This window comes from Triticum aestivum, chromosome 4A, assembly GCF_018294505.1.
Source record: "Triticum aestivum cultivar Chinese Spring chromosome 4A, IWGSC CS RefSeq v2.1, whole genome shotgun sequence".
NCBI lineage: Eukaryota > Viridiplantae > Streptophyta > Magnoliopsida > Poales > Poaceae > Triticum > Triticum aestivum.
The window spans coordinates 561304983-561327047 of record NC_057803.1 but is presented as its reverse complement, the minus strand read 5'-3'; the positions used below and the strand labels follow the sequence as shown (position 1 = coordinate 561327047).

Here is a 22065-nt window from a genome sequence, read left to right as displayed (position 1 = left end):
GAGTGGCTACGTGGGTAATACACATGATGGACATAGCGCAAGAACAACGCTCACTTGAGACAGCAGAGATTTGGTTGCGACGTATGCTGAAACATGCACTTCTGGGACTTGCTGTGCTGGAACGCACGATAGATCGTCAAAGATCGCGTATGAGGTGGATAAAAGAAGGAGACGTGAACACAAAACTCTTTCAAGCGGTGGCAAATGGACGGAGAACAAAAAATTTCATTACACACATCAAGTGAGATGGAGATATCATTACAGATCGGCAACTTAAGGAAGAGATCGTGCGAGAGACATTCCATTGACCTTCAGTTCCTGGGAATGTGAAAACATAATTTGAGCGACCTTGAGGGAATAATTATGGAGGAAGAGATCTGGGGCGTGATTAAGGAGATGCCTTCGGACTGGGCACCAGGACCTGATGGATACATCATGGCTTTTTATTAGAGGGCATGGCCAATTATCAACGGGGGTGTCATGGCTGCTATGATGAAGTTCTATGTGGGAGATGGTAGGGGATTGACAAAATTAAACAAGGAGCACATTGTTCTCATCCCAAGGAGATCGGATGCTGAGGAGGTTGGAGACTTTCGACCTATCAGCTTAATACATAGTGTACCTAAGCTTTTTGCCAATGTTCTAGCAAATCGCCTACAGAAGCAACTGCCGAGGATTGTGGAGACAAACCAGTCGGCATTCGTTAAGGGAAGGCACTTACATGATAATTTCCTACTCGTTCGACAAGTGGCCAGAAAGATACATGCTCGCAGGCAACCTGGAGTTTTTCTCAAGCTTGAGATATCGAGGGCATTTGACTCGCTATCCTGGCCTCTTCTCTTTTAGGTAATGATTGCCAAGGGGTTTGGACTGAAATGGAGGACTTGGATGGCAACCTTGCTACAAACTGCAAGCACGAAGGTGATTGTGAATGGAATCCTAGGAAAGAGCATTGGATATGCATGTGGGCTGCGCCAAGGGGATTCCATCTCTCCTATGCTCTTCATCTTGGTAATGGATGTGCTCAGGGTGCTTGTGCAAAAGGCTTTAGAGCAAGGCATGCTTAGCACATTACCTGGTATATCGTCAGTACAAAGGATTTTGATCTACGCGGACGATGTGGCCTTGTTATCAGACCTACCGCTCAAGAGCTTGCATTTGTCAGAGCAGCGTTGGATGCTTTTGGGGAGGCCTCGGGACTGCATGTAAACTATCGGAAATCATCGATGGTGGTGATAAGAGGATACTTGGAGGATAAACAAAGGGTGGCAGGTTTACTGCATTGCAAGCTTGCGGAGTTCCCATGCAAATACCTTGGGCTACAGTTACCATAAGGAACCTCACTAGGACCGACTGCAGCCCATGCTCGATCAAGTGTGACACTTTGTTCCAGCTTGGCAAAGAGGATTAATACAGCGCCCCGGAAGACTCATACTGGTTTTGTCAGTAATATCGGCAAGGCCACTACATCACGTTATGATTGTGGATGCACCGGCTTGGGTGTTTGAGGAGATCAACAAGTGGATGAAATCATTCTTTTGGGCGGGAAAGGAGAAGGTGAATGGTGGCCAATGCCTTGTCGCGTGGGACACCATCTGCAGACCAAAGTGCTATGGTGGGCTAGGGATCAAGAACTTGAAGTTACAAGCTATCACCTTAAGAGTCAGATGGGAATGGCTTCGTAGGACAGAGCCGAACAGACCGTGGCAAGGACTACCTAGGACCGAGGATCGAGAAGTTCGTGTGGTGTTCGACAACCTCGTGCGCATCAAGGTGGGAACGGGAGACAGGGTGCTGTTTTGGTGCGATCGATGGATTCACGGATTTGATGTGGCTGATATTGCACCTCTGCTGCTTGATATGGTGCAACCTAGAACGACCAATACCCGCATGGTGCAACAAGCCATGATGGACAACAAATGGGTGATTGAGTGCCAGCCGGAATCTTCCTTTATGGCGCAGCTGCAGTGCATGCACCTGTGTCAGGCTGTCGCCTCGGTGAGAAGGGACACGGAGGTACCGGATGCCTTCAGCTGGACATGCTCGGCATCAGACAGATACTCAGCGCGCTCCGTTTACAACAACCTCTGCTCTTCCTTACCGAGATCCCCAATGGCCAAGTGTATTTGGAGGAGTTGGGCACCGCTTAAGTACAAAATCTTTGCATGGCTGGCAATGCAATACAGGATATGGACATCGGACCGACGAGCAAGACATGGTCTACAAGATGAGGCTTCTCCTTGCTACACATGCTTGCAAGACCAAGATGCAGACCATATATTGGCTCGGTGTACGTATGCGCGGGAGATTTGGTACACGATCTGGGACACTATAAGGATTCAAGTAAATGGCCCGCAATCGACGGACACAACATTGCAATGGTGGCTCAGAGAGAGAGAGAGGGGTAACTACCACAAGGCGGAGAAGAGAGGGTTTGACACGGTATTCATTGCAACAATATGGGCACTGTGGAAGCAGAGAAATGCGAGGGTGTTCTGCAGGACGGACCAGCAAAGGAGACCGAGGGAGGTGGCCATGATGATCTTAACAGAGTTAGCGGAATGGAAGCAAGCGGTGGGCGGAGTTGGTGGTCTACAACATTTTGTGAGAGAGTAACCATAGGGTATTGCTTGTAGGTGTGGGTGATAAAGGTTGTGTGTCCGACCGAATGTGCGCATTCGAACGGCACATCTTGTAAATCCTCTTTCTACCTTCTATAAAGATATGGTACGCCATTGGCGTACGCTCGAAAAAAAATGTCATGAAGAGAGGGCACCATCTGAACCCATGGGCATATGCACCCACTTTTCATAAAATGCATTTTAAGCACGTTTTAAAATGTCAAAAAATCAAAAGAAAATATCACGCATACATGTTCGCAAATGTGTGTACGCGGCACAAAGTTTTATGAAAAAATGTCTTTTTGTTTTGTCTCCGTAAAAAAGACAAATTTCAGTGCTTCTAAATAGTGTTTCACGACATAATTTTTTGCTTTTTTTGCACAGGCCACAAAAAAAGTTATTTTCCCGTGAAACTTTATGCACGCACATAGAACATGGAGACGTACCCATGCAATTTTTTTCCAGATTTTTTAATTTGGAAATGTGTTTTTCAAAATGGATTCATATGTATCCGGGTTCATCCGTGCACTTCTCATGTCATGAAGTCTTATGTTTGACCCATCTTCATCCAATTTATTTTTCTACTATGTTATTTCTCTCTGCTGACATGTGGGACCTGCACTTCTAATGTCTGCTGATATGGCATCTACGTGCGGGGCATAGCGGCCAGCGAGAGATGTAGGCAGAACCGTATTGGAGCGTGTTCATGTATTTGAAGGCTGTAGTGAAGCATTCCGCGAGTCCGAGGACCATCCTGTTACATGCCCGAGAGTATAAGGACCGTGGGTGTAATTATCTCATTTAATTGCCCACCATATTTTTTAGGAATCCTCTTATTATGCAGCACGCATGCGACCATATTTCTCAAGCAAGCATTCGGAATCCCGTTCCTTAATTATTCTACAATACTTCCTCCATCATGGTTTAGAAGACATAGTTAAATTTGTGTGCATTTCCACAATAGACAAGGTTTAGGGCACATTGCATTTATTTCTAGTAGCTAATAGTACTCTGATATACTATTTCTATATGCATGCGTAGTGTGAATGCTATTTTTTAGCCCATCCCACAACCAATAGATAACCACCTAGATCCCAGAGAATTTTCAAGCGCGTCTTCTAAACCGTGACGGAGAGAGTAGTAGTGATTCTTTTTGGCCTCATTCGATTGCCCACAATATTTCTGCCGTACATAGTTCGTCCTTTTCTTTCTCGAGAATCCTTACTTTTATTTCTTTCTGGGCACCAACTCCTCATCCTTTGATCACCAATTTCCGAGCTGGCTTATATTAAGATGATTGATGATAGGTAATTTGAACACGTATATAAATTGATGGCTGTGCTTTTAAAAGGGCAAGGTGGTACTCTTTGATAATAATACCAACAGCTACCAATTGACATCGGTTAGCCTAGTTCAGTTGGTTGGCGTCTATATAGTACAGGATCAAGATGTATGGTTGCGAGTTTGATTCCTCACACACGCGTGTGTATTTTTTTCCTTCTCGTATTGCACTGTAGCCGGGCCAATGGGCCAGCCTGCAGGCCCAAGTCGGTAGGAATGCAAAGAATGTGATGCTTTTGTACCCCTAAAAAAGTGATGCTTTTACTGTATGGGCAGTTATATAGATTAGTACCATCTCGAGGATATAGAAAATATAATCTCTGTAAAAGATAAAAGAAAGAGAGGGCGGAGAACCAAATCATCTCATCCATCCATCAGCAAAATCCAATGGCCCTTAATCCTTCGGTGTTTAACTCTGCAAACCACGCATTAAGCCAACAATCCATCGATCATCGATCGCTAACCCAAACCCTGACCCGCCTTAAAAAAAGAAACCATTCGCGCACGACCTCTCGCCCCGCCCGCACGACCTCACGCCCCCGCGCCGTTCCTCCTCCTTGCAGCCGGGCGCGGGCCGCAGGTCGCTGAGTCGCCGCCCCGAAGCCGCCGCTCGCAGGTCGCCGAGCCACCGCCGGAGCCGCCCTTCACCGCGGGCCGCGGGAGCCGCCGCGCCCTTCGCCGCAGGTCGCCGCCCAAGCCGCCGCCGTGTACAGCGAGGTGCAGACGAGCCGCATCAGCACACGCTGCCCCTCCCCTCTGTCCTCCGCTTCCATTTCACGCTCGCCGACGGGCCCACCACTGCCGCCGCGGGAAGCCCCGGTGAGTAATGAACTCCCTATTTCCTTAGATGCGTCGCTCCCGGACCTTGGCCAGCAGAATCGCGGTCTGGGCTTCTTTGAATTTGGGATTTGACGGCCTTGACTCGATCTGTCGCAGATGAGATCGCCAAGCTGTTCCCCAACTTGTACGGCCAGCCGAAGCCGGTCGCAGCGAAGCTGCTCAAGATCAGCCTCGTGCTTTCTGGTGGCTAGGCTCTAGGGGGGCAGAATGTGATCTGCAACGTTTTTGGTAAGTGCGAGTGATCTCTAGCTGCACGTTTGTTTAGCACTAGCTGAGACCAATTGAAATTGGAAATAGGTGTTCATAATTGAATTAAAAAGGTGTTAGTGCACTGCGTCAGTCTCTTCTCTGATGGAAAATATGAGGATAGATCTTTTTCGATTTTGTTGCTTTGATGTGTTTCCTGAATAATTCTTGTCGTTGACTTGTCATGGTTGGTGTTGTGGATCTGATTACCCGCGGGAGCGTGCAAAAGGCAGCACCATGTATGGATTCAGGGGAGGCCCGGCTGGTGTCATGAAGGGAAGTACGTCCAGGTGACTGCTAATTTCATGTACCCCCAATGAAACCAGGTATGTCAACATAACCTTTACTAAGCACATTTATTGAAATTTCGGTACTTCATATAGACTTTGGTCATCAACATTTTCAAAACGGGAAGTGGAACATCGATAGGTATTTTGCTTAGGTACTTCCATGAATTAACAGATGATAGTTTTTTTCTCTTGAAGTATCCTTGTGCGTATAACAAATTTATGACCATAAGCATGACAAATATATGATGTATTCTTGTCCTTTTCCAACATAAGAGCTCTACCCCAGCACCGCTTCCCCATCTCTGGTCGTTCCCTTGCACTCCTCCATGGCGTCTGGGAAGATGGGCCACCACCGAAGCTGCTCTCAGTAATCGCCAAACTGTACCTGCTAGATTAACGAGGTCACAGCCGAGGCTGACCATCGCCGCGCCAACTCATGGGTTCGATGTGGGTTTATTTGCATATTATTTACTAAAGAAAATGGTTTGAGGTGAAGAGCCAAAGGCCTGAAGCCAAATGTTCCTAACAGAACGACGATCCGCAGGAAACAAGGCCAACGCTATGTGGGCCTGCAAGATTGAAGATCCCAGATATTTTACTTTTCTCCATGATCTTACACCATTGTTGCTTCATGTAGATCCCTTTATCATTCATTTTTTATTTTTTATTGTTGAAATCTCTATATGGTTGTCATAGATGCTATTACAAGGATTTAGCACTATATTTTTCATGTGTTGTCGTAAACAAAACTCCCTTTATACTGATACATATATGTTTTTTTCTTTTAATTATAGTATTACTTTTCGGACTGGTCGGGCTTTCTAGACTTCTAGATTGGAAGAAGTTTGTTTGAAATCTACCTTTGGATTTCAGAAAATTCAGAATAAGTTCCTACGTACACCAGCCGTAACTAGATAACTCATGTATTACGCAATGCTCTGCGCCATTATCCGTGGAGTATTTGCAACTGTATTCTTTGTTGTTTGATGCTCAATCAGGTGAGTTTGTTTTTCCATCTTTGATTCATAGTTGCTGGCACAAATTGGCCAGTGCATTTGGTCCAATCACTAACAACAATTTCCACATGTCAATTGGGGAAACATATGCCCATCATCAGTGCACTTTTTGCCAAAAAAATTCTGTTCTATGTATACATGCAGTTCCGGCAATTAGCTGCAACAACTGTTTTTTATTTTCTTTTGCTGTTAGGGCTTGCGGCCATACATGTTAAACAATAAGACGATTTAATTTGTGGTCTACCAATAAGTTTGTTAATAGTTGCAACTAAAAATAAATCTACTTTTTGCTAATAGTGGCCAAATAAAAGAGGATCCAGACTATGACAAGTTTACATTGTACAGAATCAGTGCTAACAATAAATTTCTCTCTTTTCTTCTTATTTATATTGATAATAGCTCCTGAATTAATTTTTAACTACAACTCCCCCTTTGTAGAATGATTAAATTTTTATGCACGAACAATAACCCTGTTTTATTTTAAGAATGGGGCTCTAAAATGGATGGAGGAGGAGCTTAAGTTCGGCAGCCAAATATGGCAGGCATGTTGTGTATAGAGTTTGCGTCATTCGATAACCATGATGACAGGTAACTTGACTATTTTGTATCTGTATTTCAGGTCTTCCCCTAATCATTTTCTTTCTAAAGAACACCTCTGAAGTTTCATTACACAGGAAGTGAGTCACTATGGCTATCATGGAAATTCGAGTATTTAGCATTTTCAGTATGTTACTTCCCCCCTCTTTTGTGAGTTAACTAACATAAGGTTGCTTCAAATGGAATATGTACTAATAGTTGCATCACATTATGCATTTCCTTCATTTTAAACCTACCAAGTTACTTGTGTGTCCATCATGATATTGGTGCGATTTATTTTCCTAAAGGTATATTCATCTCATCAGAAATTTATTTTGTGTGCCTTTTGTCTTCCTAAATTTCACGTGTTCTTTTCCTGGTTAGCTAACCAATTATTATTCTAGCGCATGATCTATTAAGGGCTTTTTACCTTATTGTACAGTTTATCATTCTAGAACACTAGACTTTTCTCCATAGTTAGGATGTTGATATGAAAAGTTTAATTCATGTTTAATCTTTCCAGAGCTAAGCTTAGCTTAGGAGAAACTGTGGCTTGCTGCATGCCATCTGTGTCATACAAAAATGTTAAATTCCATTTCTTCATTTTTGTACATCAATATGTTGCACTACATGAGATGAGACAAGCTCAGAATGGGAGCAAAATAGTCCTGACTACTGGCGAATTCTTCTAGCTCGCCGTGTTCCCACTGGTGGCGTTGTAGTCAAGCTCAACAATTCAACTTGTGAAGATAACATGTAGCCCGAACCCAAGAGGGAACGGATTTAGTTTTTCCATGACAACTATTTTTTTATATTTATTAAAAATTTGCAGCCATGTTCACTTGGGCAATACCTATACCTATTATAAGTCCTTCAAGTTCAGACAAGAAAAATTAGATATCCTGAAATCTTTACTATACAATCATTTTGGTCTTCTCGAACTTCAAATTACATCATCAAAAGACATGTGGGATCATCAGGCACTATAGATATTCTTTTTCCCCAAAGTTCTAGAATATGAATTAAGAATTCAATACTCATGTGATTTTAATAGGCTACTTCGATCGAGACGTGGGTTGCACGTGCAAGCTTACTAGTATAGACAAGATGGACGGACCAAAAAGGACAAAATTACGGTGATAAAAAGTCATAGCTCCTTTATTATTAGGTATAGATATAGATGAAGACGCAGTGGATCCCGACCCTTGCCGGCGGAAGGACTCATGCTTTGTTTCGGCTTTTTTAGTATGTTTAGGGTTTGTGTCCTGCTCATAAAAATAAGGCGGCGGTGACTTTTTAAAAATGGAATAAGGTTCTTCATAATGGTCCTAGCCCACGTCTCGGTGATGCACCTTGAATAGTCGGATGGTGTGTGGAGATGTGTCTCCCGTCGATCTCACACGATCTGGTCATCGTTTGTCTTTGGAGGTTCGTCTGCGTCCATGTGTCTACAAATTGGATCATTCTGATCTACGTTTCTCTTCATCGACGGCGGTTGTTGTTCTAGTGCGTTGGTCCTTTGTGGTCTTAGCACGACGATTTTTTTTGCGGGGAACTTCAGAGAGCTTTATTCAACAAAAGCATTCACTGAGCAGTCAGCCAGAAGGTTGCTGATCAGGAAACTAGGGGTAGAGTCTAACCAGCTCCCAGTCACATTAAGCGTAGTACCGCGCTTAGCACATAGATGTGCGGGACTGTTTGCTGATCTTATTACATGTTGAATGTTGAAGGAAATAAAACTAGGAGCTAGCTCTCCAATTTCAGACAAGATAGGTGCTATCACCGACCGGTCGATGTAGCGAGTATTCCAGAGGTTAACTGCCTCTAGACAGTCGGTCTCCATGATCACATGCGTGTAGCCTCGCAATATTGCGAATCTCACTCCTTCCTTCAGCGCCAAAGCCTCCGCGATGAGGGGGTCCGTGACACCTGAGAACGGCTTACACCATGCACCCTTGAATCCCGATGAAGAGCGTGCAACACCCCCCAGCCCTGCATTCCCGCCGTCGAGATGAACAGCGGCATCTGTATTAATCTTTATGTATGGGTTATCAGGGGGTTGCCATCCATAACCCGGCAGTGGTGAAGTGAGCTGCCCGGGTATATCCAAAATGGCGAGATCCTCTCGTATTTTCCTTACTGAAGAGGCTGGATCCCGCCCTTCCTTGTCATGAGTCAATCGATTGCGAGACATCCATATTGCCCACATCACAGTGATGAAAATAGCCCGGCAACGATCCCGCGTTCCGTGGCTTCGATCAGGCGATCGTAACACGACATATTTTCAGGCACAAGCTAGACAACGGAAACGAACTAATCGTATATCGGGTCTCAAGAGAAATGATGGTTCTACTTGTTCCAATGAAACAGAGGATAAGGCTGAGATATTAGCATTTTATCAAGCACTTTACACCTCGCAGGGTGCCAATGACACTGATGTGCTGTTATCGCATGTGCCCACTCGGGTCACGCCGGAGATGAATGAACTTCTGAGCAAACCCTATGAGTCAGCCGAGGTTCAGCACGCACTGTTCCAAATGGCTCCATCTAAGACGCCGGGGGTGGATGGCTTTACGACGGGTTTTTTTCCAACGCCACTGGAAGTTGCTCCAAGACGAAGTAACACAAGCGATGCTGGCTTTTCTTAATGGAGGTGAACTACCAGTGGGTCTCAACGACACATCCATCACATTGATCCCCAAGGTACGTCACCCCCAAAGCATCTCACAATATCGACCAATTGCTCTTTGTCCAGTTTTATACAAATTGGCGGTAAAGGTTATAGCTAACCGACTGCGAGTATGCATGGACGATATTATCAGTGAGGAACAAAGTGCTTTTGTCTCAGGTCGTCTGATCACAGATAATGTTCTCGTTGCCTTTGAAAGTGTTCATACGATGAAGCGACGAAAGAAAGAGAAGAACTACACTTGTGCGATCAAACTTGACATGATGAAGGCTTACGATAGAGTCGAATGGCACTTTCTGGAAGCCATGCTCTTGAAGCTGGGTTTCAATGCTAATCTGCTCAGGCTGATCATGAAGTGCGTCACGTCTGTTAGGTTCTCTGTACGCGTGAATGGAGAACTGCAACCTTATTTCAACCCATCCAGAGGGCTTCGGCAGGGGTGCCCAATCTCCCCTTATTTGTTCTTGCTCTGCGCTGAAGGTTTTACCTCACTTCTGAAACACTACGGGGACTCTGTTGACAGGGGTATCCGAGTGAACTTCAGATCACCATGGGTGAATCACCTGCTATTCGCTGATGATAGCCTCATCTTCATCAAGGCGAATGAGGAGAGCGTGGCTAGGCTGAATGATATCCTTGCAATATATGGGGATGCTTCTGGATAGTGTGTCAACAGGAGTAAGAGCTCTATATTCTTCAGCCCAAACACGCCGACGGCTCTTAGACAAAGATTGACGCAACATCTTGGAGTCCAAGTTGAAGCTTTTTCAGAACGCTACCTCGGTCTACCCACTGCTATTGGCAAGATAAATAGTGGAACCTTTGAATATTTGGTGGATCGGGCACGAGGCAGCATGCAAGGCTGGGCAGAAAGGCTGTTTGCTTGCGCCGGAAGAGAGACACTTTTAAAATCCATTGTTCAGGCCATTCCGACGTTTAGCATGAGTTGCTTTCTGTTAACAAAAAAGGTGTGCAAAAGTCTCACCTCGCTCATGGCAAAATTCTGGTGGGGCAGCTCAATTGACAGGAATTCCCTTCACTGGATCGCATGGGAGAAACTTGCTACACCCAAGTGCAAAGGTGGAATGGGATTCCGTGACTTTCGTTTGTTTAATCTGGCACTGTTGGGGAAGCACGGATGGCGATTTATGATGAATCCTAACTCCTTGTGCGCCAGGGTTATGAAAGGAAGATACTTTCCTGACTCGGATTTCCTTCATGCAACGGTTCCCAAGTCCTCCTCAGCTACCTGGAAGGCGATTATTGCAGGCCGGGAAGCTCTATAAACCGGGCTGATGAAGCGAGTCGGATCCGGTACTTCCATCTCCGTATGGGAAGATAAGTGGATTCCCTCCACGATATCAATGACTCCACTGCTGCGTCCAGCAAATACGGCGTTCCAGACCGTAAACGAGCTGATTGACACAACTAACTGGATATGGCGTCAGGAGTTGGTGCGAGGGGTCTTTATAGCACCCGATGCTGCCGCCATTCTTAACATACCACTGCGGCAGGGCGGCGGCGAGGATATTCTTGCTTGGGCACATGAGAAATCAGGCATTTATTCTGTTAAATCGGCGTATCGAGCTCTAGTGAATCAAAAAGAGCGTTTGGCTCTAGATGAGGGGCAGATTACCGGCATTTCAGTGGATCAACAACAGATGTGGAATGCGGTATGGAAACTCAAAGTAGTCCCAAAAGTCAGAGTGTTCTGGTGGCGAGTTTTGAGGGGCATCATTCCGGATGAGTGCACCCTAAGGTATCGCCACATAAAAGAAACAAGCATGTGCAAGATCTGCTTGGCTATGAACGAGGACTTACAACACGCGCTGCTGCATTGTACGCATGCGCGCCGTTTTTGGGAGGAGGCTCGACTTATTTTTGAAGTTCATCTGCCACGTCTTCATCCTCACACATGGGCAAAGGATATCCTTTGTGAATCCCGGTTCTCTGATAAAGATCGGGCTATTTTCAGCACGACGATTTTTTGACTGTTTACTACGAGAAGATTTGTCCGGTTCCAGTGAGGAAGTAGCGATGTGGCGGCATACCTTTAGCTCACTTGAGTGCTTGTAATCGTCGCTATGTGGTCTATGAACATGAATGTTTTATTCTCGTGTTCTTAATACTTCCACGATGTTCCAGCAGGTATTATACGCACACAAGTATATGTTTAAGACACTAGGATGTTTGATGCACCGTTATTAAAACACCATGTGATCAAATGTTACCATGATATCACAGACGCATGTGAAATTATTGCACGGAGGCGTTTCACTATAGCACATAGATTTGGGTCAGGCGACCCCGAAGGGAGCAGATTCGTCTCCCATGCCGCCCACCGACGGCTAGCACGAGCGTCATACAGATCACAGGCCTCTCACTACACGCGTCTCCCAGGCATGATACCAGCCCGACACCCGACGCCCGCCCCTCACGTTGCGCTGCATGGAGGTACACGTACCACGCGACGTGGCAACCCGTTGGACAGCGCGACCCTGCTCAAACGGTCTATAAAAACAGCGCCACCGCCATTGCCTTAATCCATCGGCATCCAGTTGACAACTCAATTCAATCCACAGTGAGCCACACCCAAGAACACACTCACCGCAGCAAGCAGTCCGTGAAGCGATGGCGCATTTCCAGGGCCAGCAGCACGGCCACCCGGCCACCCGCGTCGACGAGTACGGCAACCCTGTGACGGCCGGCCACGGCGTCACCGGGACCGAAGGCTTGGGGCACTTCCAGGGCCACGGCCAGCAGCACGGCCACCCCACCACCCGCCTCGACGAGTACGGCAACCCGGTGACCGCCGGCCACGGCGTTGGGCTGGGATCCACCGGCACGGGAGTGCACGGCGCTGGGCACGGTGGGTACGGGTCTACCGGCACCGGCGCCCAGGTGGGATACGGTGCCACTGGCACAGGCACCCACGACGCTGGGGGCTATAGAGGCTCTGGAATTGCCCCTCGGCACGGCGCCACCGACGCTGGGTTTCACGACGCCGGTGGTTTGGACACGCGGCATGCCGCGACCGGTACCCACGGCACAGGGCACACCGCCGGCCTCGGCGGCACCGGCACAGGGATGACCGGGACCCATGGCACAGGCCACACCGCCGGGCTCGGCGGCACCGGCACAGGGGTGACCGGGACCCATGGCACAGGCCACACCGGCACAGGGATGACCGGGACCCATGGTACAGGCCACACCGCCGGGCTCGGCGGCACCGGCACAGGGATCACCGGGACCCATGGCGCAGGCCACACCGGCATAGGGATGACCGGGACCCATGGCACAGGCCACACCGCCGGGCTCGGCGGCACCGGCACAGGGATCACCGGGACCCATGGCACAGGGCACACGGCCGGGTACGACGCCACCGGCACCGGGATCACCGGGACCCATGGCACAGGGCACACGCCCGGGTACGGCCCGACCGGCACCGGGATCACCGGGACCCACGGCGCCGCTGGCACACACCCTCATGGTGGGCTACCCGAGCACAAGACTCGTGGCATCCTCCACCGCTCTGGCAGCTCCAGCTCCAGCTCGGTACATAAGCAGATTCCTTGCTTACATTGTGTATGATCCTACCAATCTTTAGTGTACTCACTTGTTTTCTCTCGTCGATTGTGCAGTCATCCTCCGAGGACGACGGGATGGGCGGCAGGAGGAAGAAAGGCATGAAGCAGAAGATCAAGGAGAAGCTCCCCGGCGGTAACAAGGAGCAGACCACAGCCACCGGCGGCTACGGGCCAGGGTACACGGGGACCACCGGCACAGGTGGGCCAGGGTACACGGGGACGACCGGCACCGGCGGGACCTACGGAACCACTGAGGGGACACACGAGAAGAAGGGCGTCATGGAGAAGATCAAGGAGAAGCTCCCTGGCGGGCACAAGGACACCCAGCCGCACACCACCGCGACAGGCGGCTACGGGCATGGCACCACTGGCACCGGCGGCGGCTATGGTACAGGCACCACCGGCACCGCGGGGACGCACGGCGCCACTGAGGGCACCCACGAGAAGAAAGGCATGATGGAGAAGATCAAGGAGAAGCTCCCCGGCGGCCACCACTGAACTGAGCCTAACTTGCCTCGGCCTCGGGTTCAGTCCAGTGAAGAATAAAGACTCGAGGAACCGCCGTGTGCACAATCTAAGGGCATAGTGTTAAGTTTTTCATGTCATCTTTTTTCTCCGTGTGATAGTTGTTGCAGTACTGTGACATGGCCTGGTTTCTAAGTACGTTTTGTCTGGTTGGTTCGCCCTTTTTTTATCCGTGTGATGGATGATGGATGTTGCAATACTGTGATGAGCTACAACAACTACTATGCTAATGGGAAGATTGTTAGCGTCGCTCCCAACCTTCAGCATACGTTCGGTCCCAACCTCCAGCACAAGCAAAGAGCCCACTACATCCAAAAAAAACTGGTCTGAAGGGAGTGTGGCACTCCTTCTTATAAGGTGGTCCTAGCCTCTTCCCATATCCGAGATGGGACTAAAGTCATTGGCAACGCCCAATGGCCAGCGTCTTTGACAAAGATCTGGCTTGGTATCAATGGCGAAGTATTTGGAATATCTTGAATTGTTGCTGTTCCACCCATCCACCTTGCAGCTTGCAGAATCATCTTACAGAATCCTTCCAGTCCAAATTGCGATACATCCAGATACTTATTTTTTTTTAGCAGTTGTGATACATCCAGATACAGAGTATATAAGGGCGAGTATTTTTTGTTGAGGGGGATATAAGGCGAGTTACAGGAGTAGGGCATCTCGGAGACCGAGCAAAATTCAAACTGAAGAGTTCTAATTTTTTTAGAAAAATATACATCTTGTATGTCCTGTAAAATTTCAGGATGAAATAGAAAATCATGGAGTTTTTATCAAGAAAGAATGAACAGTACATTTGCTAAAAGGCCTCATATTTACAAGTTGACCTAAACATTTTCACACATGTATATTAGTATGTCTCTAGGTATATGTGTATTGTTTGAAAAAAAAAACCCTAAGACGTTTGATTTTGATATAGTTTTCAAATGAAGACCTCCATTTTGACATTTTTGGAGTTACAAAGCCTAATGGAGCCCAAACTTGGCTTACAAAGTATGTAAGGGTTCGGTACAAGGCTTTACAAGGGCGCATCCATTTGACATTTTTGGAGTTACAAGGCTGAATGGAGCCTAAACTAGGCTTGCAAGTATGTAAGGGTGAGTTACAAGGCCTAACAAGGGCCCAAACATAGACATGCCAGATCTCTCTTGTTACGAACCGGTTGGGAAGACCGGTCCAATGAGCTTCCCTTAGTTGTCCTTCAGGGTCAGCGAATAGACAGGTACAATGTACCTCATGGCGTGACCTATAGTTGGGCCGGCTCAAGTAACTCCTACATTTAGTTTTTTTTTCTGTTTTTGAAAAGGATGGAGAGCCGTCCCGCACCATTTTTCGTTTTATTTTGGTTTATTCTAAATTTTTTATTTTGTTTTTTATTTTCGTTTTTCATTTATGCTTTTACTTCTTTTCCTTCAATTAAACATCCAAACAGAGCGTTAGGTTTTTTTCTTTTTATTTTTCTTTTTGCTATTAAAATTTTATTTTTTGAGGAACAATTGTTTAAAATCATTAACCTATTTTGGGACCGCGAATATTTTCTATTTTCCTGGACATTTCTTTCAAATCATGAACATATTTTGAAACCGCAAATATTTACATTTGTTTAAAATCATGATTATTTTTTAAATCTCAATTTTTTTGAAAAATATAAAACATCTTATGAATGCATGGACATTTTTCAAACTCTATTTTTGTTGAATATGCCAACAGTTTGTGATTTTCCAAACTTTTTTTTCAAAACCATGAACATTTTTTAAATACATGATCCATTTTTCAAAGCCACAAAAAGTTTGCACCCATGAAACAATTATGATCTCCCAGATTTTTTTTCTTTCAAAATTTTGAATAAATTTTCAAATTCATGAACATTTTTTGAATATGTGACTATTGTTTTTGAAAATCATGACCACCTTTTGAATTCACGAACACTTTTTTTTAAATCATAAGCATTACTTTCAAATTTGCAAAGACAAAATGTTCACAATTTTAAAAACATGCCCGACAAACAAAAATATTCGCAAATACTTTTTCAAAACCATGAACTTTTTTTTGAACAATCGAACACTTTTTCAAAATCACCACTTTTTTTAATCCACGATTTTTTATGATTTGCCGGACTTTTTTTAAAGCATGAATATTTTCAAAATAAGCGAACATTTTTTAGATTTGTGAACTGAAAAAAAATACTAGAAAAGACTAAAAGAGAAAAAAAAAATTCAAAATAGAAAAACGAAAGAAAAACTGAAGCAGGCCGAAAGGAAAAAATAGAAAAAAATCGAAAAACGGACACGGAAATCAATGTGCGCTGAATGATTTTTTTGTCTTTTAGACAAACGAACGTGAAAGTGTGTAAACGCGAGCCAGCGGACATTCGAAAAAAAACGCAAGCAAGTTGTAGTTAGCCCAGCACAGCACCGACGTTGAACTTGCTCACCCTATATGATTACTCGCTTTTCATCACGCTGGTCACGAAATGGAACTCCCCTTCTTTCCATCATTTAGTTTTGGCTTGTAACCAGAGCATGTGGGAACTTTTGACATAGGGACTCAAAATATTCCCGAGTTTTTTTTTTTCAAGTAGCATTCTGTAGGCCAACATCACTTCATTCGAGAAGCACTTACGTCGCCTTCCGATGATCTTGCCGACGAATGTGTCAATGGAGAACCTTGATGCAGGGACTCAAAATCTTCCCAAGTAGCATTACGTGGCCATCATCGCTCCATTCGATAAGCACTTGCGCCACCTTGTGATGATCTTGCTGAACCATCATCACTCCATCCCACGAGCACTTATGGTTCGTCCCCATAGATGAAGGGATCCGGCTTACCTGCTCTCTCTTCATATTCTCATCCGTACTTCCACCTCATCCTACGGCTGTTTTTTTTTCTTTTTTTCTTTCTAATCTAATCATCTTCCTCCCTGATTTTAAGGGGATGGGGTCGGCCCTTACTTTGTTCCAATCAAATCAAGTCACGTATGCGGGGGCACGGATGGGCGCACAAATAAGGAGCAGGTAAGTCTCGTCCAAGATGAAGATGCTCAATCTGGATAGATCTTGTTTTGGACCTGATTGCAGCTCTTGTTTCCAGTCCGGGGTCCTTCTTGAAAATTCAAAGACTTAGGTGTTATATTTACTTTATTCGAGTCCTTGTATGAGCTTTGAGATGTATCTCCTGATATAGAACCTGATAAGAGTTACATGTGTGGCACGAACACATGGCACCTCCGAATGTTTTTGATGACGCGAGGATGACAACTTTAATTGTGAAGCGTGGCAACTTTATTTTCGGATGACAAGTTTCAGTTATTTTTTGAGTTTGTGTACACGCAGAGGAACGGAGAGATTTCTTCTAGACGCCAACCCCGCGAAGGCACCGTGCGAAGTTCCTTTTCTCATTTTGACGTCGGCACTGTGCGAAGTTTAGTTAACGTGTCGTGCGAGCTGGTCAATGAGCTGTTGGGCAAACGCGGCCCACAGGTGCACAGACACGTCATCGGGGCAAATCCAGCCGTCCAGCTGCGCCCAGGCCCTACACACGCCGTCCGATCCATCATTCCGTGCGCAGCATCGCCGGTTCCGACAATCAGAGGGTAAACCGAGGCACGCACGCGGATTCTTCCACCGCAGCCTCTGTATTAGTAGTAGCAGCCGCCTACGCGATTTTCCCCAACCGCCAACGCCCCAACTGCGAACACGGCGAGAAAATTCCTCCTCCGCCGCCGTTGTTCGGTCAGATCTCGCTTCCTTCTAGAAGCTTCCACCCACCCGGCGCGGGATGTCAGAGGGGCCCCCTCCCGCGGCGAACGGCGGGGCCGTGCGCCAGAGGCGGAGGCGATGGTGGGCGGCGGCGGCGGCCCTCCTCGTGGCGCTCCTCGCCGTGGCCGTGAGCTCCCGCAGCTTCCCCTCCATTTCGTCCCTCTCGCGCGGCGGAGGCTGCGGCTGCCCCGTAAGGCTCCCCCCGCCCCTGGTCTCGTGATTTGGCCTTCTGCTCCGGGAGGTTTTGATCTGACGACGTGGTTTTGGGGCGGCCGGTGCTGCGTGTTTCGTCAGGGTGCCAGGAAGTACACGGGGATGGTGGAGGACTGCTGCTGCGACTACGAGACGGTGGACGCCATCAACGAGGAGGTGCTCAACCCGATCCTACAGGACCTCGTCGCTCTGCCCTTCTTCAGGTACTTCAAGGTAAGCAAATTTTGCTCTTCTGTTTTTTAACGGTTTTTTTTATGTGTGACCTGGCTTATGGGAAGTGCATATTGTGATGTTCCGATGTTAAGAACTGTGATAGCCAGCTCCACATGTTAGAGTTATGTAGCAGTGTATATTTGATCGGAGCATTTGCTCCATAACTATGGAGCCAATTTTTTTGCCCTGCTATTTGTATAACGGAATTGGATATATATGTGGGAGACTGGTCACAACTGTATAATTCTCCACTAGGTTGCTGCACTTTATTTACTACAATGTTCTGGCTTGCATTAATACGGTGCCACTTTTTACTTGTCAATTGGGCTGGATGTGGAAAAAGAGTGCTGGTTGCTTGATTAGAGCATTAAGCTCAAGGATCAAACCTTTAGGGCATTTTGACGTTAGCAATATAAAGAATACATCCTGATATGGAGGACTGAGCATAATATGATGATAGCTGTTGGGTCTGTTAGGGCGACTTGTGGTTCCCTATCCCTTTCTTTTGTACATCATTCTTAGCTCGGATAAGGTTGATGGCCTTTTAGCCAATTGATAGAGCATCAAACCAGTTTTTCTTTTTTTAAGGATAAGACATTGATATATGTTTGTTATTTGATGTTGCTGCTGCTAAGGATAACATAGCCAATGTTACATGTTTTGTGGTTACTATAATTGTTAGCTACTGTATGATTGTACAGAGATGCTATCCCTGAAAATCAACATTACAACCATTCATTTATTTGTTCTAAGTCTTGGGTTGTTTATTTCCTTGTTTAGGTTAAGTTGTGGTGTGACTGCCCTTTTTGGCCTGATGATGGCATGTGTCGGCTCAGGGACTGTAGTGTATGCGAGTGCCCAGATAATGAATTTCCCGAACCATTCAAGAAGCCTTACAGTGGCCTTTCTCCTGAAAACATGATCTGTCAAGAAGGAAAACCAGAAGCCACGGTTGATAGAACCCTCGACACCAAGGTTTTCAAAGGGTGGGTTGAAACCGATAATCCATGGACATCAGATGATGAGACGGATAATGGTACATTGTTTACCCTCCTTTTTGTACATCGTTCTTCCTTTAATTCTTTTTTATGCGTCCCTGAAAATCTGATGATTAACAAAAATTTATCCCTGTTCCAGCTGAGATGACTTATGTGAATCTTCAACTTAATCCTGAACGTTATACTGGTTATACTGGTGATTCAGCTAGAAGGATATGGGACGCTATCTACAAAGAAAATTGCCCAAAATGTAAGCATATGTTCTCCGTTTTTTCTCACATGTCCATTCTGACGGCAGTTGACCTATAGAATCCTTTGTTTGTAAGTACATTATGGCTGAATCCACAACATATTAAATGAATCATTGATGTGCCTGTAAGTTGCATGATCCTTCCCTTAGAGAATGCACAACAATTCAAACTAAGTTTACTTGTGTGGTTGTGCTCTAAGATTAAGATTGTATGGTTCCTTCTGTGGTATACTTATACTCCCTCTGTCCGAAATTACTTGTCGCAGAAATGAATAAAAACAGATGTATCTAGAACTAAAATACATCTAGATACATCCATGTCTCCGACAAGTATTTTCGGACGGAGGGAGTATATAACAAAAGGAAGTACCTTCAAGTTTGGACAGGGGTGCGTGGAAGCTCGCTATCCATGTGCCAGAGCCATGAGTTGGTCGCGCGATCTTATGGGTTTCACCTCTAGCCTACCCCAACTTGTTTGGGACTAAAGGCTTTGTTGTTGTTGAAGTACCTTCAAGTTTCAGTCTGCTGGCAGTGCTCTAAACAACCGCTTATGAGCAGTGTGTGTTGCTTATTTATTTCTCTTCTATGGTAATGGTACATAGGGATGCAAAGCAGGCGGGTTTGAGCGCTACTCCCTCCGTAAAGAAATATAAGAGCGGGTTTGAGCGCTCTTATATTTCTTTACAGAGGGAGTACATGATAGTACAAATTCGTCTCTAGTTTAGTGCTAATCATCTGGCCAGAAGTGAACTGATTTGCGGATATGTGGGACGCCCGCTTGCATCCCTAATGGTACAGTTGCCTGTCCTAGCCAAGTTGAATGGTGTAGTGTCTAGCGTTGCTTATATCACTACAATAGTCTGGACAAGCATTAGTCAAACTTCATTTATTTTCGCAGATCCTTCAGAAGATATGTGCCAGGAGAAGAAGGCACTTTACAAGCTAATTTCAGGATTGCACTCCTCAATATCTGTACATATTGCTTATGATTATCTTCTTGATGAATCCGCTAACTTGGTATCTATCTACTACTCTACACTTAGTTTGGTGCTTATTAAACGATTTTTGTACTTGATTTGACAAGTTTGGTGTATATGATTACAGTGGGGACATAACCTTTCGTTGTTGCATGACCGTGTTCTGAAGTACCCAGAGCGTGTCGAAAATCTGTACTTCACATACCTATTTGTTCTTCGGGCAGTGACTAAGGTTCCCATTTCTTCCTTGATTAAAACTTAATCTTTGATTTTAAAGATTAATCTGTCGAGTTGCTTTGGCCTAAAGCTTGTCGTGAGTGACAATTTGTTTGCTATCTTTTAGGCGGCAGATTACCTTGAGCAGGCAGAGTACAACACTGGCAATCCTGAAGAGGATTTGAAAACACAATCTTTAGTGAGGCAATTGCTTTACAACCACAAGTTAAGATCTGCATGCCCATTACCTTTTGATGAAGCAAAACTCTGGCAAGGTGAAAATGGCCCTGAGTTAAAGCAGGAGATCCAGAAGCAGTTTAGAAATATCAGGTATGTGCCTTAATCTCTCTGCTTTAATTTATATTATGCGTTTCACTAACATGAAACCGTACCCACTGCAACATTTTGTTTACAGTGCAATTATGGACTGTGTTGGTTGTGAGAAGTGTCGATTATGGGGAAAGCTTCAAGTTCTTGGGCTTGGAACAGCGCTGAAGATTCTTTTTTCTGTTGATGGAGAGAACAATTTGAATCAACAGGTATGCTGTTCATTTGCAGTTTATTCGCAACCGCTTTGCAATGTATAACTTAATAGTATAAGGTATATGATGTATGATTGGTGAGAGTAGTCTTCGTCGTACCGTCTTTATACGACACTAGCTCACAGTTCATGATGCTTTGCTGTATTGTTTTCTACATTTCCTATGGAATAACAGGTTTTACCTTTTGAGTTCATTTAGATGTCAATTTGTCTAATAATGTTTCATGGTAATCATTCAGTTCCAGCTGCAGCGAAATGAGGTCATTGCACTGGTAAATCTTCTGAATAGGCTGTCAGAATCTGTCAAGTTTGTACATGAAACAGGATCGTCCAGCCAGGAAATCATTAAACAACAGAGCTTTTCACCTTTGCAAAAGGGTGCTTCCTGAACAAATGTGAAACCGTGAGTGTTCTCTCCTGCTCTTCAGTGGTATAGATTTGTTGTCCTGACTTTGATTCCTCACGTCCTTGTTTTTCTATCTATTTGTTTTTACAGGTATTCTGCAAAGATGCAAGAGGGCAAGTTGTTTTTATAACTCCTCTTCTCCATACTGGGAAAGTGATGTACATGCAGGGAGCTGCTTCCTAGGGTTCTACAGATCGTAGACAAAAGATATATACTAGAAAACTTTGGAAGCCAAACAAAGACAAGTTTACCCCCTTTTTTCTTTCAGTTCTAGTGGGACATATCCCTTTCAAATTTTGTATGTAGTGTAGACTCCACCTCTTTTCTGTCGAACTTCCAGTTAGCAACATTTTATCTTTCCTCAGTTGACTGATAATACATATGAATGCTGACAAGGTAAGGCCGTTTGTCAATCCAAACGGTTGGTATGTTTTGTCGACTTGATTATATGTTCTCCATCATTCTTGGAAATGACGGGAAAGATAGCGTGTGCCGTGGTCGCCAGTTTGTAAACAACTAAAATCTCATCCGAAAATGAGTTACAGAAGATGGTCACTATGATATTGGAAGATTTTATAAACCACTCCCTCTGTTCCTAAATATACATCTGTACTGAAATCTCTAAAATGTCTTATACCCCTTCCGTCCCATAATATAAGAGCGATTTTGACACCAGTGAGATGCTCCACTAGGTGAAAATCTTGTTGCGAGGAAGGAGCCGAGGTGGGAGGTCCTACCACCAGCAAAACAGTGATAGAT

At 45.4% G+C, this 22065-nt stretch overlaps 1 protein-coding gene and 1 long non-coding RNA gene across 2 annotated transcripts; both read left to right on the top strand.

Moving 5' to 3' along the window:
- Window positions 1–4484: 4484 nt before the first annotated feature.
- Window positions 4485–8985, top strand: LOC123086969 (uncharacterized). Its single transcript, XR_006441183.1, has 3 exons — window positions 4485–4781; window positions 4899–5030; window positions 5278–8985. It is a non-coding gene; the product is annotated as an uncharacterized lncRNA (long non-coding RNA).
- A 3250-nt stretch (window positions 8986–12235) lies between these two features.
- Window positions 12236–21755, top strand: LOC123086968 (endoplasmic reticulum oxidoreductin-2). Its single transcript, XM_044508836.1, has 13 exons — window positions 12236–12570; window positions 13254–13415; window positions 14654–14727; window positions 16666–16748; window positions 17787–17918; window positions 18699–18954; window positions 19056–19166; window positions 20065–20183; window positions 20271–20375; window positions 20487–20689; window positions 20775–20898; window positions 21140–21303; window positions 21397–21755. The coding sequence occupies exons 1-12, from the start codon at window positions 12251–12253 to the stop codon at window positions 21287–21289; spliced, it is 1839 nt and encodes a 612-aa protein (XP_044364771.1). The 5' UTR covers window positions 12236–12250; the 3' UTR covers window positions 21290–21303; window positions 21397–21755.
- The last annotated feature ends 310 nt before the right edge of the window (window positions 21756–22065 follow it).

What these genes read in the sequence shown, in the direction of transcription:
- LOC123086968 (XM_044508836.1), top strand. Translation starts at nt 12,251, where the DNA reads ATGGCGCATTTCCAGGGCCAGCAGCACGGCCACCCGGCCACCCGCGTC. An exon ending in CAAAGAAAATTGCCCAAAAT is followed by an intron (nt 19,167 to 20,064) that starts GTAAGCATATGT and finishes TTATTTTCGCAG; the next exon opens with ATCCTTCAGAAGATATGTGC. An exon ending in TTCTTCGGGCAGTGACTAAG is followed by an intron (nt 20,376 to 20,486) that starts GTTCCCATTTCT and finishes GCTATCTTTTAG; the next exon opens with GCGGCAGATTACCTTGAGCA.